This window comes from Notamacropus eugenii, chromosome X (assembly GCF_028372415.1).
Source record: "Notamacropus eugenii isolate mMacEug1 chromosome X, mMacEug1.pri_v2, whole genome shotgun sequence".
In the NCBI taxonomy this organism is placed as follows: Eukaryota; Metazoa; Chordata; class Mammalia; order Diprotodontia; family Macropodidae; genus Notamacropus; species Notamacropus eugenii.
In genome coordinates, this window is record NC_092879.1 from 40,661,779 (window position 1) to 40,683,370 (window position 21,592).

General features: G+C 38.8%; 1 protein-coding gene across 1 annotated transcript; it reads left to right on the plus strand.

Annotated features, from left to right (window-relative positions):
* The first annotated feature begins 254 nt into the window (after positions 1 to 254).
* LOC140516143 (large ribosomal subunit protein mL45-like) lies at positions 255 to 1,372 on the plus strand. The gene has a single exon (XM_072627123.1). The coding sequence runs from the start codon at positions 262 to 264 to the stop codon at positions 1,213 to 1,215; it is 954 nt and encodes a 317-aa protein (XP_072483224.1). The 5' UTR covers positions 255 to 261; the 3' UTR covers positions 1,216 to 1,372.
* Positions 1,373 to 21,592: the final 20,220 nt, after the last annotated feature.

Below are 21,592 nucleotides of genomic sequence, written 5' to 3' on the forward strand. Positions count from 1 at the left end.
ATCCTTAAGACACCCATTTGTGAAGAGTTGAAATCCACAGCTGATACACGTTGCACAAATATTTAGCTTTTTCCAGTGGGTTAATTAGTCATGCTGATTTTTTTCTTCTTAATGTTTTTTTGTCTTAAAGAAATACTATATTCTATAGAAGATGACTTTCTGGGTGGAGAAGGCAGCAGATACTGAGGATAACTATGACCATGTAAAAAACATGAGACACCAAAAAATACTTATTTAAAACATTTTCGGCGCGCTTGCAACATGGCGGCCCCCGTGAGGCAGGGGATGGTCACCCTGCCCCGGGCTTTGGGCAGGTATTCTCGCCAGACTTTAGAAGTCCCATTCTGTCCAGCCCGAGTATTCCAGCCTATCACTGTGATCCCAGTGAGGACCAAGAAGCGCTTTACACCCCCTGTTTATGAGCCTAAATACAAAACTGAGAAGGAGTTTCAGGAACATGCTCGTGCAGCAGGGATTGTCATTCCCAAAGAACGTCTTGAGCGTCCCATTCATTTGGCCTGCACAGCTGGGATTTTTGATGCTTACATTCCTCCTGAGGGGGACGCTCGCCTCACATCCCTCTCTAAGGCTGGCCTGAAGCAGAAGACAGAGAAGCTAAAGCAGAGTGTGGCCTCACAGTTGGCAATTCGGAAAGTGGCAGAATATGATGCTGATTTCCGAATCAAGACCTTCCCAGAAAAAGCTCAGCAGATCTTTGTTGAAGCTCACGAGTGCCTCAACACCTCAGACCATGACCGACTTCATGCCCTGGTGACTGAGCGATGCTTCCCGGAAATGGTCTGGGACATCCAACTTAAGACAGTACGTTGGAGTTTTGTAGAATCTCTGGAACCACCCAAGGTAGTTCATGTTCGTTGCCCAAATATGGTGAGCGAGGGCAACATGTATGGCCAGGTCACCGTCCGTATGCACACTCGGCAGACGCTGGCTATCTATGACCGGTTTGGGCGGCTGATGTATGGACAAGAAGATGTGCCCAAGGATGTGTTGGAGTATGTGGTTTTTGAGAGACATTTAACAAACCCGTATGGGGCATGGAGAATGCATGGCAAAATTGTCCCTGCCTGGGCCCCTTCTAAGGAACCCATCCCCAAGACGGTGATGATCCCCCGTCCCAAACTCAAACCATGGGAAGAATATGAAGAGGTGAATGTAGAAGTTCAAAAGCCTCAGCCAGTTCAGTGGCACAAGTAGAAAGGTCGAATGTTGGAGCGTTTCACAGAGCATATGAAACCAGGTCTTCCAAATGTTATGGATCCTGAGAGCAAGAAGGAAGCCACCCTCAGCCATCTTTCAGTTCAAGAAAGAGGGGCAATTTTTTGAAATAAAACCCTCTCAGGGTTTCAAACTAGTTTTAATGGGTTTTATAGTTTGTAGTCATCCGTACTGGATTGGAAATGGAATTTAAAATGGCAGATGTAGCAGCCACAGGAATCGGAGAGAGAGTGGGATATGAGTGATGTGACATCAACTAAGACAGTATAAACCTGTGAGAAAGACTTGTATTCCCTTCAGTATTCTTCATCAGGTTCCTAAAGGTCATTTACACCCCAGCATGAACCTAGCATGTAAACCTGGAGTGGAAGGGGGTATAGGGTAGACTGGTCTTAACTGGGAAATCAGTCTACAAGACTTCATTACACATATCAATACCTCTTGGCCATAGTGATCACCAGAAAATAGTAACATGTTCTAGTTTTCCCCTTCCTGTCTCAGGTATAAGAAAAAGAGAAGAATTGAACCCACATAAGGAGCCAGTAGACTTTTGCAGTGGCTAATTTAATCCTCTATCCCCAAACCCATTAGTACCAAAAGAAACTTTCAGGATTTCCCATTCTGCTATGTTCTTGAACTATCAGTGTGCTATCTGAAAGCATCATCCTTGACCCACACATGACCCTTTGAGGAAACTTAAGGCTGACTCTTTTATTTATTTTCTATTCAAAAATGGATTCATTTTTCCAGGAAAAAAAAAAAAAAACATTTTCAACAACTATTTGTAGATGGTGACATTAGATTTCCTTAATGACCTCTTAAGATGACAGGGTTCTGTGGAAGTAAGGAGAGATATATATCACCGTATGTATCCAAGTGGAAAGAGTTTCTTCTCCTTTAGATACTCATAATTTCACATTCATATTTACTTTTATATTATCTGTACTTCAGTCTTTGTATTTCCAGGTTTCTATACAGGTCAGCCTTTTGCATTGAGAATTACTGGAAATTTGTATTTCACTGTCCCCCTGGTCACATTAAATCTGAGATTAAGTGAAGCAGAGGCACAAAAGTCTGAACATAATCTATTTATTGGTAAATGTTGGGACTGGAAGCTCAATTCCGTGTGGACGGTCTCGGGCAGGTAAAAGTGGGACTTCTAAATCTTAGAGTCTTACGAGGCCCTCCATGAACAGCGGGGGTTCGAGAAGGTCAGACTGAGCTAGCTCAGCTAGTTCGGGTATTTCCGCCTCTCCCCCGGAGATACCTGATGGGTGGAGTCTCCCTGCCCTCGAGGTCATCCCGGATTGGAGCACACCTAGTTACCTAACAGCATGGTATTGAGATGCAAACTGTGTGGCTGAAGATTAAGTAGGATTGAGGAAGCCAGAAAGCTCGCTCTTAGCACGTGTGGAGCCAAAGAGAAAAGTAGGGCTCCGCTTCTTTTCTTTCCTCTCTCCCCTCCCCCTCTCTCCCCGCTTGTACTTCTACTTCCAATCCCTTAAGCTTAGCCTCCTTAGGAAATCTCCCCCTCTTCCTCCTAAGGAAGACCCCCCTGCATTTGTAACCCGGACCCTGAAATAAAGCTCAACCCCTGTTTGACTCTGGAACGTCCTTTCTCTCATACGTTTATCCGGTTTGGCCAACCGAAGACCTGGGACAGGTAAGAAAGACTCGGGTAGCCCAATACAGGCCTCTAGGCTTGGCAGGTAAAAGTAGCAATTACCAGTAAGAAAGGTCAAAGACCTACTCATACAATTAGAAAACCCTTTTATACAGTCTGGTTTTATAAATTTATTATATAATGTAAACTGGTGCTAAGAAAACTAAGATTTTCATTGGTACATAATCATGCTTATTTGCAAAATGGATCCTCCAGAGAAAGTGGTAACAGGGTCACAGAGTTAATTAATATCCCTGGAAGGTCCCCAACCCCACACCACCATCATGTATAGAAACACAGTGCAGGGAAAAATATCCCATGACCAGGTTAAATCATTCTCCAATCAAATTCTTTATCACCTTCAAGAGTCACATTTGCTCCACATAACATGCATACTCTCCTATCGAGTATTATAAGACTCAAAGTTACACACATAGTCTCCTATCAAGTATCAGGCCACCAAGGCATAAAAAAAACAGTTTTAAAATGAAGATTTTAGAAACGGGTTACAGTGATTATTGCTATGAATGGTTCCTCCTCTCCTGTATGCCTCCACCTCCCCTTCCTTTTCCTCTCCAAAGTAAGGTAAACTTGGATGGCCAAAAGATGCCCAGTTGACTTGGGTTTTACTGGCTCTATCATATTTCCCTCTCCTCTCCTCCCCTCCCCTTTCCATCCCTCTCCCCTCCCCTCTCTATTTCATTCCCTTCCCCTCCCCTCTCCTCTCATCTCTCCTGTCCCCTGTCCTCTCTGCTCCCCAAACCTTAATCCTACTGCACTCTGAAACTGGGACTCCATTGAGGCCCTGCCTAAGGACTCCTCTGGACCCTCTTACCTTGTGAGTGATTATCAACAGTAACTGCTGCTCTTTCCCACCCGGCCTGATGTCTTTCTTTTTCTTGACCTCATTAAAGGGTCCATGCCCTGGCTAATTTTTAAATAGGCCTATTCAATGAATGGGTATTGACTGACCCTAAGTGAGTATCTTCAAAGACCTTGGCCTAAAGGGCGCAAGGTCTCCCAGTGCATCCTGGGTCATTTCCAGTAATCCTGAGGAATATCAGGTCTCTGAATGGACTGGCACAGCTCTGTCTCACTCAAAACAAAGTCAAGAGCAAGTCATGTCATCATTTCTCTAATTTCTCTATCTTCAGCAATGAAGGATGAACACAAAACTCAACTACTAGTCAGTCCTGGATTTCATGCTCTGTATACTTATAAACCGTTTTGCTGGGAAGTTATTCTTGGTTTTAAGACTTTTTTTTGCCTTCTGGGATATGATACTCCACATTCTCTACTTTTATAATAGTGATTATCAAATTGGGTTTAATGTTGATGAACTGCTTGGAATTTACATTCTTTCTGACTGCTTGTACTATATTTTATTTGACTAGATAGCTCTGGATTTAGGTAACAATGTTCCTGGAATTTTATTTTTGCAGTTTTTTCAGAAGGTGATTGGTGGTTTATTTTTATTTCTATTTTGCATGCTGATTCTAAGATATCAGATCAGATGTGATTTTTTGAAATAGAACATCTGATTCTGTTTTTGGTCACAGTTTCTAGATAGTCCTTTTCTTATATTTTCTCTTCTTCATCTGTTTTTCAAGTTAGCTGCTTTTACTGGGAGATAACTTAAATTTCCATCTATTTTTGACTTTTTTGTGTTTTGTTTTAATGAAATTTGTTGTCTCCCATAGCCATAACCTTGTTTAGATCATTTTAACTTTTAGGGATGGAAGCTAAGAGATGCAGTGTATAGGCTAGTAGCTATGTGGCCCTGGGCAAAGTAATTAACCCTGTTTGCCATAGTTTCATCATCTGCAGGAGCTGGAGATGGAATACATCAAAGCATTCCAGTATCTTTGCCAAGAAAACCACAAAAGGGGTCAAAAAGAATCAAGACACTACTGGAAAAAAATGACTAAATAACAACACAAAGTCTAGCTGAATTTCTCCACAAATTCTTCTGAGGCTTTGTTCATAGATGTTTTGAACTCATTCACTTATTCTGAGTTCATTGTTTGAGCATTCCTATGATTCTAATACCTTTTAGTGGTAAGATTCTTTTTTGTTTCCTCATTCTTTTTGTGTAATAATTTACTTTTCCTAATTACATATAAAAACAATTTTAACAATCTTTTTTTCTAAAGGTTTTTTTAGTTCCAAGTTCTCTCTCACTACCCCCTGCTCTGCCCCATTGAGAAGGCAAGCAATTGGGCATATGTCATACAGTTGTAGTCAGGCAAAACACATTTCCTTATAAAACACAGACCAAAAAAAATACCTGAAGAAAAACAAAGAAAAAGGATCGTTGATCTGCATTAAGGCTTTACTGGTTCTTTCTCTGGAAATGGACAGCACCTTTCATCATAAATCCTACATATTTGTCTTGGATCGTTGATTGCTGGGAATGGCAAAATTAGTCATAGTAGATAATCACACAGTATTGGTGCTACTGTGTAAAATGTTCTCCTGGTTCTGCTCATTTCACTTTGCCTCAGTTCATGTAAATCTTTCCAGGTTTTCTGAGAGCATCCTGCTCATCATTGCTTTTTGTTTTTTAGTGTTTTAAGGAAGTTATTTAATGTTTTAGAGCCTCAGTTTCCTTTTTTTATTTTTACAATATTTTATTTTTATTCCAATTGCATGTAAAGACAGTTTTCAACATTCACTTTTATAAGATTTTGAGTTCGAAACTTTTTTCCGACCCTCTCCCTTCTCTCCCCCCTCCCCAAGATGGCAAACAATGTGATATAAGCTATACATGTACAATCATATTAAACATATTTCCACATTAGTGATGTTGTGAAAGAAGAATCACATCCAAAGGGGAAAACCAAAAGAAACACAAAACAAAAACAAAAAGTTGAAACATGCTTTGATCTGCATTCAGACTCCATAAGACTTTCTCTGGATGTGGATAATATTTTCCATCATGAATCTTTTGGAATTGTCTTATATCATTGTCTTGCTGCACAGACTTGTCTATCAAAGTTGCTCATTGCACAATGTTGCTGTTATTGTGTACAACGTTTTCCTGGTTCTGCTCTCTTCACTCAGCATCAGTTCATGTAAGTATTTTCAGCTTTTTCTGAAATTTGCCTGTTCATCATTTATTAAAAGGACAAGAGCATTCCATCACAATCAACAACTTGTTCAACTAGTCTCCAACTGAGGACATTCTCTCAATTTCCAATTCTTTGGCATCACTAAAAGGACTGCGATAAAGAATTTTTATTCACACAGATCCTTTTCCTATTTGTTCTTTATCTCTTTGGGATACAAACTTAGTAGTGGTATTGCTTGGTCAAAGAGTATGTACAGTTTTATATCCTTCTGGTTACAGCTCTAGATTCCTCTCCAAAATGAGTGGATCAGGATACAATTTCATTAGTAGCACACTATTTTCCCATAACCCCTTCAACACTTGTCATTTTTCTTTTCTGTCATATTTACCTATCTGACAGCTGTGATATAGTAGCTGAGTTTTAATTTACATTTCTCTCATCAACAGTAATTTAGAGTATTTTCTTAATATTATTATAGATAGTTTTAATTACTTTGTCTGAAAATTTCCTGTTCATATGTTTTGGCCATTTATCAAATGAAGAATGGCTCTTATTTCTATAAATTTGTCACAGTTTTCTCTGCGTTTGAGAACAAAGTCTTTATCAGAGAAACTGTAAACATTTTTTCACGTTAATGATTATCAGCTATGTATTTCTGTACCTCCTATTTCCCTCATTTATTGTATTCATTTTCTTCTTTTAACCTGTTCATTCTCAAAAGTGTTTTCTTTCTGACTTTTAGCTCCTGAAAACTGCCTCCTCATCTATGTGGTCCCCCCACCCTCTCTTATCCACTTTTTATATTCCCATATGGTAAGACAGATTTCTACACCCAGGTCAGTGTGCCTATTGTTCCCTCTTTGAGCCAATTTTAATGGGAGAAAGTTTGTGTGTTCCCCCCTGCTTTCCCCATAACCATACCATCAAATTCAGCTCATACCTCTGCTTTCTGTGTATACTGCTTCTAACTGCCTTAATAATGAAAAAGTCTTTAAGAGTTATAAACATCATTTTTTCATGTAGGAATATAAACAGTGTAACCTTAAAGAATCCCTTATGATTTCTCTTTCCTGTTTACCTTTTTATGCTGCTTTTGTATCTTGTATTTGAAAGTCAAATTTTCTATTCAGTTCTGGTCTTTTCTATCAGTAAGCACCTCCACATAATCATGGGGACCTGCTATCATGGGTTAGTTGATCTACTTCTCTAAAAGGAAAGGCAACTTTTGAAGGGTTAACAATCAGTTTTATCAAGCACATGCATCATTCCTTTAATCAAGCATATATATCATTCACCTGGTTTGGTGGAGTCAGCACCCTGAACTTCAAAGAAAATACAGACAAATGAAGATCAACAGACATGGCTTCCTCTAACTGAACATAATCAAAATATATATCACAAATCAACAAATAGGTCCAACTGTCTGACCACAGTTCCCAGAGAGGGAAGCACAAACATCTGGGTTTTCAAAGCCAGGGGACTGCTTACTGACTTCACAGAGTCCCATCTGGCATGCAAACTTTCTTCCACAAACTAAGCCCCAAAGTAAAGCCCCACCTGAGAGTCTTTATACGCTTTTTAGAGACAGAAAGCATCACATTCCTTGAGAAACCAGTGACTCATTAACCAGAGGTTACTTATCTTACTCCAAATCTTCCCAGGCCCAAAAATGGGTGGGAAAGATGCTCCTTAATCATATTATCCAGAGGCATTACACTTCTTGGTAGAAATAAAAACACAACAAAAGATCCTGCTTTACTTGCCTTCATATCTTTTTAACGGAATGTTAGACAACCCTCTATGTCACTGAATGTCTATTTTTTCTCCCTGAAGCATTATACTCAGTTTTGCTGGGTAGGTCATTCTGATGGGGTTCAGATTCTGGGAACTTCCTTGAATTCTCTTTGAATCTCCCCACTTAACCTGGTTTTTCATACTCAAATCTATGGCCATTATCTGTTACCTCTTGATTGCCCACCTGCTTCCCACCCAAACCCTCCATTGTCTGATATCTCCTCATTGCCTCCAGCTGTTCCAATGCTTGGTCTTGACTCCTCAAGACCCTCCCTAAACCCCTCCTCCCATCACTCTAGACTATCAGATCACCCCCAGATCCTTCTTATAGTCTTTTCTGTATTTAGTTCCATCTCCCCTCCATGAAGGCACTCAGATTCAATCCAGCTCAGACTGTGTCTAGCTGGGATTCTATCTGGTCTGCTTGTGAATACAAACATTACAAACGCTTAGGCTCCTTAAGAGCCAATCCAAGATGACGAATCTTTAATAAACTTTGTTTTCTTTGGCTTTAAGAAGGCTTGGCTCGAATTCACTGGAGCTGGACCCAGACTGTCTGTATTTCGGGGTCCACAGCACGCCTCACCCTCATCAATTCTTGGTTGCACTCCTATGTTTTTTGCCCTCTAGAATATCATATTCTAAGCCCTCTGATCATTTAATGCAATAGTTGCTAAACTTTCTGTTATCCTGACTCTGGCTCCACATTTGAATTATTTCTTTTTCACTACTTGCAATATTTTCTCCTTGGTCAAATACATATGGAATTTATCTATAATATTCCTGGGAATTTTTATTTTGTGGTCCCTTTCAGGACATGATTAATGGATTTTTTCAATTTCTGTTTTACTGTCTGGTTCCAGAATGTCAGAGTAGTTTCCATTGATAATTTCTTGAAAGGTGATGCTCAGGCTCTTTTTTTATCATGACTTTAAGGTAGTCCACCAGTTCTTAAATTATCTCTCCTGGATCTATTTTCAATGTTATTTGTTGTTCCAACGAGATATTTCCCATTTTCTTCTATTTTTTTTAATCTTTTGATTGTCTTTATTTTTGGATGTCTCATAATGTCATAAGCTTCCACTGATGAATTCTAACTTTTAAGAAATTGTTTTCTTCAGTGAACATTTGTACCTACTTTTCCATTTGGCCAATTCTACCTTTTATGGAGTACTTTTCAGTGAATTGTTGAATGTCTTCTTTCATTTGGCCTATTCTGCTTTTCAACGCATCCTGCCCTTCATAGGATTTTTGTGCCTCTTTTGCTATATGAACTATTATGTTTTTTAGCTGATATTTCCTTCACTAATTTTTTTGTCTCATTTACCAACCTGTTGACATTTTCAGGATTTTCTTCCATCATTCTCATTTCTCAATTTTATTTCTACCTCTCCTATTTATTTTTTAAAATCCATTTTGAACTCTTCCATGGCCTGACAACAATTCATGTTTATTTTGAGGTTTTGGATGCAGGAATTTTGAATGTATTTTCTGTTTCTGAGTGTGTCTTTTGATCTTCCTTGTCACCATAATAACTTTTTAAGGTCAGAAATTTTTTCTGTTGTTTGTTCATTTTCCAAATCTATGTCTTGAATTTGAGTACTATGCTCTACTTCCCAACTGGAGGTGTCACTGTCCCAGTCTTCAGGTTTTTGTGAAACTATTTTCAGAGGTAATTCTGGGGAATTTTTGTATGTTTTTAGCTCTTGTAATGTGGTATGATCTAGGGAGAGGTGTGTTTACTACTCGCCTGTACTGTGCACTGATTTGTGAGTGACCACAAGCACTCTTTTCAATCTTGGACCTGTGACCAGGATCTTTCCTCCCTTGTGCCCACAAGATCTGCTCTACTGGTGTTCCTCCCAGCACTGGGACTAAGACTCAGAACTGTGACTCACATATGCGACCGAGTCCTACTCCTGGTGCCAGCAAAGGTACTCTTATAAATCTTCTGGAATTTTTTCTGATACCATTACTGTGTGTGGATTAAGAGAATTGGAAACTGCTACTGCTGTCACTGAATCAGTTTCCCTGAAGCATGCTCCTGGTTTTCAGGGTGCAGATCTGCCCTGGACTGTGCTCCCCCCTCAGCCTAGTGTAACAGAACTTTTCTGCTGACATTCTAAGTTATCTTGGAATGGAATATTGTTTCACTCCTCTCTCTTCCTGTGGGTTGTGCCAATCAAGGATTTGTTTACAATCCTTATTTAAAGGTAGTTGAAGAGTTTGGGAGAGAGTTCAGGTGAGCCCCTGCCTTTACAGTGCCTTCTTTGCTCAACTTCTTTGTTTCCTCATTCTTCAGGGTAATCTTCTGGATTTTGAACTTTTTATTAACGTCTGGCTCCCTACATTTGTGGAGAGATGTCTGGGGCAAATTTGTGTCCTCACAAGTCCTGTTGTGGCTTTCATTGGGTATTGAGTGATATATTATTCAAGGATATCAGGAATAGAACCTGTAAATATATGTTTGATCTAGGTAATTTTGAGTCATGCACTGCTGGTCTGAAGTCTAAAATTCATTGATCTTGACTTCAGGTTTCAATCTTATTCCTTACTGGACTCAACCTACTATCAGGCAGCTGGAAAAAACTACAGCTGCAAAGTGACATAACTGTAGGTTTCCCTTTGGTCCAGCTTTCTTCCTTTGGGTTTTCAATGAGTGTCTGGGAAGGGGTGGGCACTGGAGTTCTGAACCAGATTTACCACTGGGGTCAGAGTCTCACACTTTCTGCTCATTTCTGTACATACTCCTTGATGAGAACAGAGTCTAGGGTCCATGAACATTCTTCAGAATGTTGCTTAGACTGCTACTCTTAACCACAGGGCCGTGCCTCAGTCTCTCACTAAGAACATGACGCAACCTTGAGTATCAAGCAGCACAGTCTCCAGTGAGACCATATTTCCACCTGCATAAGGCCCTCTATGTAGGCCTGGTAATTTTTTTTCCTAATTCTGGTGCAGAGTTATGCAAAGGTTCTCACTGAGTCCCCATGATAGAAAGTTCAACATAATTTAATAATAGCCAGAGCTTCTCCCCATTGTTCCCAGACCTCTCAGGCTGATCTGACCTATTCTTACCTGAGCTGGAAAATGACTCACTGTGAATCTCTTTTTACTTCCCAGGTACTACTAACAGTGGTGCATTTTCTATGTCTTTATGGTGCAATTGGGAGGAGTGAGGGTGAACTTGCCTGTACTTCTCCCTGCTACTTTACCACCATAACTAGTTTTTTTTTTTTTTTTCTGTTCCGTATTATTATAACTCTATCAGGAGCCTCTTTCTACTCAAGCAATAGTAAAGAATTGAGACAGCAATGCAAGAATCAGTGTTAAACATGTGAAACCAAATTTTCTCAACGTTGTCTTTGAAATATTCTGACTCTAACAGGCCTAAAGTGTTTTGTGTTTAAATTGTGTTGCCATTGCAAACGACTTTAAAGATTTTTTCCTCCAATAGAATGTTTGAATCTTGCCAATAGAGTTACCCTCTCATGGCAGTGAATGAAGAAAATATTCTTTTGTCTTTTACATTCATTTATTTATTTATAGTTTAAACATTCACTTTCATAAGATTTTGAGTTCTAAGTTCTCTAAGATGGCATGCAATCTGATATAGGCTCACATATACATTCATATTAAACATATTGTTACATTGGTCATGTTGTAAATAAGAATTAGAACCAACAATAGGAACCCTGAAAAAGAAGAAACAACAAAAAAAGAGAGTACATAGTATACTTTCTTTTGCATTCAGACTCCTTAGCTTTTTTTCTGGTTGTGGCTAGCCTTTTCCCCCATGAGTAGTGTTTGTCCTTCGTTGTTGAGGAAGACCATGCCATCAGAGAAATGATGACATGACTTGTACTTGACTTTGTTTTGAGTGAAGGAGGGCTGTGCAGGTCACCAGCCTCACTTCTCCTCCAGAGCCATCTGAATCCAGTGACCTGATATTCCTCAGGATGACTGGAGATGGCCCAGGATGCACTGGGAGACCTTGGGCCCTTTAGGCCAAAGTCTTTTCAGTTACTCACTTAGGCCTATTTAAGAAGCAGCCAAGGCATGGCCCCTTTAATGAGGTTAGTTTCAGAGTATAGTAGGTTTATGGTTTTGGGAGAGGACAGGGGACAGGACAGGAAGGAAAGGAAAGGAGGACTTGAAATATGATATTCTGGAGGGCAAAGGACCTAGTATTACAGCCAAGAATCACCTACCCAACAAAACTGAGTACATATTTTCCCCCATGAGTATTTTTGAGTTGTCTATCAACCTTGCATTGCTGAGAAGAGCTAAGTCTGTCATGGTCAGTCATCACACAATGTTGTTGTGACTGTGTACAATGTTCTCCTGGTTCTGCTCACTTCACTCAGCATCAGTTCATGTAAGTCTTTCTAGGTTTTCCTGAAGTCCACCCACTCATCATTTCTGCTTTGTAATTATTTAATTTATTTATTTTCAGTTTTCTACAATCATTTCCATAAATCTTAGATTTGCTCCCCTTCTCTTCCCCCTCCATGCCTCTCCATCCCTGAGACAGCATGCTATCCTATATGGGCTCTACACATACAGAATTACTAAATACATTTTCACCTTAGTCATGTTGCATGGAAAAATTAAAATGAATGAGAGAAACCATGAGAGAAAGCATACCAAAAGAAAACAAAATACAGGAGAAAATAGTCTGCTTCATTCTGCAACCCAATTCCATAGCTCTTTCTCTGGATGTGGATGACATTTTGCCTCAAGTGTCCATTAGGAATTTTTTAGGTCCTTGTCTAGAAGTGAAGGACTAAGCGTAACAGAAAAATTCCGCATACACTCTGATTGTTGCTCTGTACAAAGTTCTCCTGGTTCTGCTCCTTTCACTCAGCATCAGTCTTTCCAGGCCTCTCTGAAGTCATTCTGTTCATAATTTCTTATGGAAAAGTAGCATTTCATTACATTCATATGGCACACCATGTTCAGACATCCCCCATTTAACGGGCTCTCCCTTATTTTCCAATTCTTGGCCACCACAAAAATAGCTGATATAAATATTTTTGTACATGTCAGTAATTTTCTTATTTTTATTGTCTCTTTCAGGTACATATCTAGATGTGGTATTGCTGGGCCAAAAGTTATGCAAAGTTTTATAACCCTTTGGGCATAGCTTCAAATTGCTCTCCAGAATGGTTGGATCAGTTAACAACTCCACATCTTCAGCATTTATCATTTTCCTGTTTTTTCATGTTAGCCAATCTGATAGGTGTGGTACTTCAGAGCTGTTTTGGTTTGCTTCTCTCTAATTAATAGTGATTTAGACTATTTTTTCATTTGACAATCTTCACCTGAAACCTGCCTATCCTTTGATCATTTATCAACTGGGGAATGACTTGCATTCTTATAAATTAGACTCAGTTTTTTATATATTTTAGATATGAGGCCTTTTTCAGAGATTCTGGTTGTAAAATTCCCCCCCCGCCCCCAGCTTTCTGTTTCCTTTCTTATGTTGGTTACATTAACTTTGTGCAAATGCTTTTCTTTAAATGTAACCAAAATTATCCCCTTTGCATTTCATGATGTTCTCTAACTCTTGTTTCATCATAAGCTCTTCTATTCTCCTTAAATCTGAAAAGTAAGGTATTCTTTGCTCTCCTAATTTGATTATATTATCAACTTTTTATCTTAACTGTGAACACAATATTCGTGGGTTAGATGAACTTGATATGCTTGATGATCTCATGGTCCACGTATTTCATGTAGTCTCATCAGTCACTAGCAAGTTAAAATTACTGAAGCCCAAGATGCACAACTCCTTGATGGCAAAGGCTGGATTTTTGGCAGCAGGGGCCCTGGGACAGGCAAGAAAGTAGGTGGAGTTTGATGCATGCCTACATAAAATTCAATAGATATGCATGTATTGTACATGCATATATGTATTTAATCCCTATTTATTTCAGAAGAAAAAATGCTGGCAGCCTACTTATTTCATATTTGCATAATCTTCTCACTCCTCTTCTTATGCAAGATAGTTAAATTATTCCTTTTCGTATCTCATTGTTTGCCTTCCTTTTCCATATCTTTTGTCTGTTAATATAATTATAGCAAAACTAACCTCAAGTTTTTTTATTCCCTCTAGAATCACTGAAGACAGTAGAGTTCTGAGAAGATGTGTATTTCTCTCCCTTATTAGATTATGAATACATTATCACATTGTCCCTTCCATTTTCTCAGAAGCATGTATTTCTCCATGTTTCTCATGACTCCAGTGTTGAAGATTCAAAGTATCTACTCAGGTGAAGAATACTCATCATGAATCATTGGGAATATTCTACTCTCTTCTACAAATATACCTAACTCGCAGGGTTGTTGGGAGGATTCAGTGAGATAACATTTCAAATGTGCTTTGCACAATGCCTGGAACAGAGTAGATATTTAATAAACCCTTCTTCCATTTCATTCCTTAATGGTCCATTAGCCCACCTTTAATACTGTACTCTGCTATGCTGATTTATGTATAATGGATTATTGGACTGTAGCTTCTACCTTCTAGAACAGTATATTCTAATCACTCCTCTCCTTTACAGTGATCTTCAGTGACACTGACTGAAGTGATACCACCAGATCTTGAGTGATATTGGCTGACTAACTGGTACATGTATTCTTTTTTTTTCTTTATGTAGTTCTTTGAATTAAAGGCACTGGAATTTGGCTAAGAAATTTTCTGGAGTTTCCATTATGAGGTCTCTGTTAGGAGTTAAAAAGTATATATTTTTTTAATTTTGCATTCTTTTTCAACAAGGTGTGGCCAGTTTTCATTTGTCTTTTCATGAAATATTTTATATAGGCTTTTTGCATTTAACATTTTCTAGTACTATTTTGAGTCTTAAATCACCTCTTTTTAATTTCTGCTTTCTGTCTTTTAATTTTGTTCTAATAGCTTTGAACTGTGTCACGTCTGGTCCTGTCTAATTTTCAACTAGTTTCTTATGTGACCAAACTTTGGCAAGTGCTGTACTTAGCTGTTCATTCACTATCAGAGACTTTGTTCTAGGGAAATTTTTTTTTTTCTCATTCTTTCCCCTGGAAATGATTACTTTAATGATTTTTTATAACTCTTGTTTCCTAACTTCATGTTAATTCAAACAAAATGTATAGTGAAGCTTTGATTTTATTTGAGATGCCCTCTAGGGCTACTTAAACTTTTAACTTGAGAGAACCTTTTCTGGATGGTGAGAAGATTCACAGCCAGATGTGGAGGGTGAACACAGAGTTCCAGGAAGACCAGGTGGAGTACAGTGACATTCGAAACTGGGAGTGAGTTGTCTTTTTCCTCTAGACTTTGTGTAGAGAGGAGGTTTTGGGGATGGGTGGTTTGCTTTGGTATCCTATCTCAGTTTACTGCTGCTAGCTACCCAAACTCTTATCTGAATTCAACACCACTGGAAATAAAAAAAAAAAGCGAGAGCTGGAAAAGACCTGAGGACATGTTCTCTGTGCCAGAGTTGGGATGTTTTGGAACCCTGATTGTCAAAGAATCAGTAGATAACAGAATGTTAGATTGTCAGAAACCTCAAGGTGGAGGTCTACTAATTATACTACACACTTAAACTAATTATGTTTTTCAAGAAGAGCTCTTCTTGATAGAATTAAAAAATCATAACCAATTTTCAGCAGGGACCTCTTTGTTTTTGGAATTCAGTTTTGTTTTTAGGTGTATTTTCTACCACCTATCTCCCCTTCCCCATGTACACCACATAACTCTCCCATTCAAAGAGAAATAAAGACAAGCAAAACCCTTAGAAATATCGACAGTAAACAAAGCAACTTACTGTATTGCTATGTCCAAAAATCATGCCTCATTCTGCATTTTGTACTTATCATCACCGTCTCTCCTGAGGTGGGGAGCATGATTCTTCCAAGATTATGACTGGTCATTTTCAAATCATATTTTCTAAGCATTTCAAAATTGATTATTTTTATAATATTGTTACATTACAAATTGTTCTCTTGGTTTTATTCCCTTCACTCTACCAAAATTCATGCTTCTCAGGTTTGTATATACCAACTCACTTTGTCAATTCTTAGAGAACAGCAGGATACCTACACATTCATATATCTTGTACAGTTCTACCATTACACACTTAATGAATACCCCTGCTCTGATTTCAATTCTTTGCCAATATTAAAAAAAAAAAAACTAGAAATATTTTCTACATTTGAGCCTTTTCCTCTTTCTTTGATACCTTTAGAATATACTAAAAGGCAGTATCAAAGGTTGTCCCTGTATCAAAGAAGTCACCGTGCTCCATGAGCAAAGCAGAATTGAAGTAGTCCTAAAGAAATACAAGATTCACTGATTTGGAGAATCTATTTCAAATGTTCACATGGACTATTTGTGCCTGACTTCTGGCAGAGCATCCTGAGCTCATGTTGGTCTGTTCAGACACAGTTGGACACATTATAACTTAACTCTAATACAATGATGCCATTTTTGTCATCTTCAAGAACAAAGGACAACAACCAGTGAACTAATTAGACTATACACCAAGCTCTTTTGCAGTCATTGTCTTTCCTAATTAAACCTTTGCATCTAAAACCCTGAAGGGAGATGCAGTAAAACCCTCAGTGGACCTGAACTGCCAGTGTGAATGTGGATTGGGAGAGCAGCTCCAAGCCTGGGCTACACATGAATGCTCTCATTTGTTTCTTCCACCCTCCCTGGGTGGTGTGGTTATCCCTAATTCACATAGGAAACTGAGGCTCCAAGAATTCTGGTGTTCAGGGCCCCATGCCTCAAGATGAGTAGCAAGCTGGCAGAGGGCTCAGAGCCCTGGGACTGGAGTCAGAAATAACTGAGCAAAAACATGACCTCAGACACTTTCCAGGTTTATGACATGTGGGGGGTGGAGAGGATCTTAGTTTTCCCTGGCTCCCTTTCTTCTCCTTCCAAATGAGGATGCTATGAGCACCTATCTTACTGGTTTGTGGTCAGGATAACAGGAAGTAATATTGGCCAAGGCTTTCCTTGCCTTAAAGCTCTTAATGAATACTAGTTAGTGCCTATATTCTCAGGGCCCCTCAATTCTCAACATATCATGTTGTTCCTGCCTCTCTTCCTGCTGACCTTCTGTGTTCTAAGGGCTCTTCTATCACTGATAGTTCTTGTACGTGTCCTGCCTGGTATTGTCTCCTAGACTAGATATTCTGTATTCCAAGCTCTCTAACATCCTTGATATTCTGTGCTCTAGAGGCCCCATCTTAATCTGAAATTCTAGGTTCTTTCTAAGGTTTCTTCTAAGATTTTTGGAAATAATTTTCACTTTAGTCCCTACATCTATCTTAGCAACTCAGCAATCAAAAAGGATAAAGGTGATTCCATTCAAATCCTGTCAACTTAAGATTCTGAAGTCATTGCCAATTAGCAATAACATCAATAGTTGTCTTATGTGATGATGGTACTGTTGTGGTTCTTGGTGCTGGGGACCCCAAAATAGTGACAGACCGAGTCCTGCTTGAATGAATTCCCAGAGTCCATACCTCATCAGTACGACCTGAAATTACATTTTTAATCATCACTTTTTTCTTATCCATGTAAGCCACTCTGTTTTCAAGTTCTCTCCTGGGCTTTGTGTTGAAAGATCTAAGTTTTAGTTTAGAACAACAGCAAAAGACCTGATGTAAACTCTATTGAAATAAAGTTTTTTATAATAAGTATTTTGGGCTAGTGTTTTCTAAATTATCCTGTACCTGCCCTAACATTGGCCCATGGGACATAAAAGCCATAAACTGTATTTTAACTGCTTCTGATTCATAGCTTTTTGTGTTTTAAGTCTTCTGTCATTGGGCAGGTAGGTTGAACAGTGGATAGACTGCTTGATCTGAAATCAGAAAGACTCATGTTTTTTACTAGCTTTGTGACCTTGCACAAGTCACTTAAAGAGTCAGAACAGAAAAGAATAATAACAATAAGCCCCTCAGTCCTCAGTATTGGAAGCTAGGTGGCACAGTGTTCTAGGCACAGAGTCCTAGATCTGGAGTCAGAAAGACGTGAGTTGAAATCAGATGTCAGAGAATTACTAGGTTGTGGCACCAGAAGAATTACTTAATCTCTGTTTGCCTCAGTTTCCTTAAGTGTAAAATGAGGATGATAGTAGCACTTACCTCAAGGGTATAATATAAAGATAAACGATCTTATTTGTACAGCTGACAAAGCTATGGGATTTGAACCCCCTGAAAAGGAAAAGACCCTCAGGGCTTAAGCTTTCCCACACTGGTAAAAGACTATGCCTTTGACTTGAACTTTCCCTAATATTTCAGAGGCTCTGATCTCTGGCTTTCACCTGAGGCATTCAGCCCATCCCAGTGAATAATCCTTTCAGCTGTCCTTCCATTGAGCCCCTTTCCCCAGCCCATTCTTTCATTGTGTATACCTGGCCTACCCCAGGCAACTTGCCACTCCTTGATCCCATACAGATTTTCTCAGTGTTTTTCTGAATAAAAGTACCAATGTCACCCACCCATTCAGTTTATAATACAACTTTACTACTCTGACTGAAAGGTTTGAGTGGTGGAATTTTTCAAGGCAGATCCACTCTGTACACTTGCATTTCCAGGGTTCCTAGAACCCCATATCTTAACAAGGCACTTTGCCAACCTTAAACTGTTTTATAAATGTTTCCACTTATCTCTCTGTTGACCTGAAAACTCAGTTAAAGAAAGGCAACAGGCTAAATGCATACATTTTATAATTTAATTAATTAATTAATCAGTTCCCTATTAAAGACAACGGTAACATAATGCATTATGGAGCCAGAAATGTTCTGGCTACCCAGTGCAGAAATCTTCTGGCTTATATACATTTTGCTGTGAGAAAGGAACTCTCCTAGTTGAACACATCATAAATTTAGTAAGACAAGACAATTAACAAAGTAATGTTGGTCAGGCCTTGCGATTACAGCTGGGTAAACATATGTCTCAGTGACAAAGAAGGAAATCCCACCACTAGTGAGTGGCAGTCTTCCTGCCCTAAACAGATAACTGACATAGGAAAAGACTAAACAAAGTTCAATAGAAATTACGACCTAAGATGTCTATATTTTCTTTACCATTAATATGCCATAACATAGTATATGTCTATAGATAATAAGATACAAAGGAAAGTCTCATTATTCAAGATATAGTGTCTTAGGTTAAAGGTCTCCTTAAGGAGTGTAGAGTCGGTCTTGGCTGGCTTTTGCTGACATAGGAAGAGGCACTCTCTGAGTTTACTTCAGAGAGAACAAAGAGATTATTCCAAAATTTTATATTAAACATTATCATATCATATCAGGTCTTTCATTCTATTAAATTCTGTGCTGTTGAAGTCACTCCTAGTTCTCACCTTTTATGTTAAAAGGCTTCTCCTAGTTCTGATATTCCTTTTTCTCAGCTCTGACATTCTCTTATCTTAGGCATCTCCCATGCTTGATATCTTGAGATCTAAGGTCCCATTGGCTCTGACAATTTTTGTTGTTTTTTTTTTTTTGTCCTCCATTGTAGAAGAAGGCCAAGTAATCAGGAAGGTGTTGACATGACTTGCAAGTGAATTGGATTTAAGTGAGAGAGGGCTGTGCAATATAATGAGACTCATTTTCTCTTCTAGAATCGTCTGGGACCATTGGCAAGATATAAATCAGGTGGACTAGAGATGGCCTCAGACACAGTGGGAGACCTTGGCCTTTTTAAGCTAAGATCTTTCCCAGGTCTCTGGCTGACTGTGACAAGGCCCATTCAGTGAATAGGGCTAGGTTAGTTGGTTGTGGTCTGTCGTTCTTGAAGAGGCCTAAAATGATATCACTATGCTAGAGTCACATTACAGTGTGTCCCACTGTGAATGGTAAAACCAACAAGAGTTTGGAACGTTCGACCATAAGTCAGAGAGAAATAGTCTATGTGAACATTTGGGGTGGATTGCATAAACTTACCAATTTTGTGATTCTTTTGAGTTACTTCAATTCTGCTTTTCTCACAGAGCGCAGTATCGTCTTAGGTGAAGGCACACTATGCTGGATAGTCCTGTGCTAGTGTCTCCCTGTCACACAATCAATTCCAGAGTTCTTACGGGAGATCTTGGAAGTGTCCTTGTATCTCTTTTTCTGACCGCTGTGAGAGTCCTTGGCCTGTGTGAGCTCCACAAAAAATATTATTTTTGGCGAGTGTGCTGTTGATATTTGAACAATGTGGCCAGACATCAGAGTTGCACTAGGTAATAAAAGAGCCAAATCAGGATCTCTTTTACCTAGTCAAAAAATCTTCAGTTTGGGAGGGGAAAACCTGCAGGGTTTCTGGCTAAAGCAGAAACAATTCCTATTTATATTCACTCTGAGGTATTAAGGCCCAAACAATGACCAAGTGGGGCTTAGCCTCTGACCTATTGCTGGTCAACCACTGGGAGCTAAAGTAAAGTAGGTTTAAGGCATAATCCTTAAACAAAGAAATCTAGCCCATAAACCCCAAAATATCTTTCAAGGTTTCAGTGATCAAAATTTATATTCCTTTAAACAGAACACCTTGTATTTTCAAGCTGTGTCCATCTCCCAATTATTGTGATATAGTGCCCCTCTTGTTTCCTGCCTCCATATTTTCAATTTTTTTGTAATTAATTTATTTATTTTTAGTTTTCAGCATTCGTTTTCACAAGATTTTGAGTTCCAAATGTTCTCCCTATCCCTCCCTTCCCCCAACCCCAAGACATTGTTCCTTCTCATTTCATGTTTCTCTAATCTGTCGTCCCTTCTATCACAGGCCTCCTTTCCCTTTTACCCATTTCCTCTATTTTCTTGTAGAGCAAGAGAGGTTTGAGTACCCCCATTACCTCCATTTCTAATTTCCCAGTTGCATATAAAAGGAATTTTTAACATTCATTTTTAAACTTTGAGTTCCAGCTTCTCTCTTTTCCTCCCTCTCCACCTATAACCACTGAGAAGGCAAGCAATTCAATATAGGTTATACATATGTATTTATGCAAAAGTCTTCCATAAAAGAACTTCATTTTGTGAAAGACTAACTATATTTCCCTCCATCTTATCCTGCTCCCCCATTTATTCTATTGTCCCATTTGATCTTGTCCTTCCCTAAAAGTGTTTACTTCTAATTACCCCTTTCTCCTACTTTTTACTGTCTTTTTAAAAATTGTTTTATATTTTTTTTGTTTTGGAGAATTCTACAGTCACTTCCACATGTCTTAGATGTTTATCCCCTTCCTCCCTCTACTTCCCCTCTACTTATCCACTCCCTCTCTGAGATCGCATACAGTTTTATACAGGTTCTACACATACAATACTATTAGAAAAATTAAAATGAATGGGAGAAATCATAAAACAAAAAGAAACACAATACAAAAGAAAATAGCTTGCTTCATTCTGTGATTGAATTCCATAGTTCTTTCCCTGGATGTGGAAGGCATTTTACCTTAAGAGAGGATTGGGAATTGTTTGAATTCTTGCATTGCAATGAAGTACTAAGTCTACCAGAAAAATTCCTCCCACGTTGTGGTTATTGCTGTGTACAAAGTTCTCCTAGTTCTGCTCCTTTCACTCAGCATCAGTTCATATAAGTCTTTTCTGGCCTCTCTGAATTCTTCCTGTTCTTCATTTCTTATAGCACAAGTATTCCATGGTATTAATATATCACAATTTATTCAAGCACTCCCAAACTGATGGGCATCCCCTTGATTTCCAGTTGTTGGCCATCACAAAGAGAGCTACTATGAATATTTTTGTACATGTGGAACCCTTTCCCATTATTATGATCTCCTGGGAATACATTCCTAGGAGCAGTATTGCTGCATCAAAGGCTATGCACATTTTTA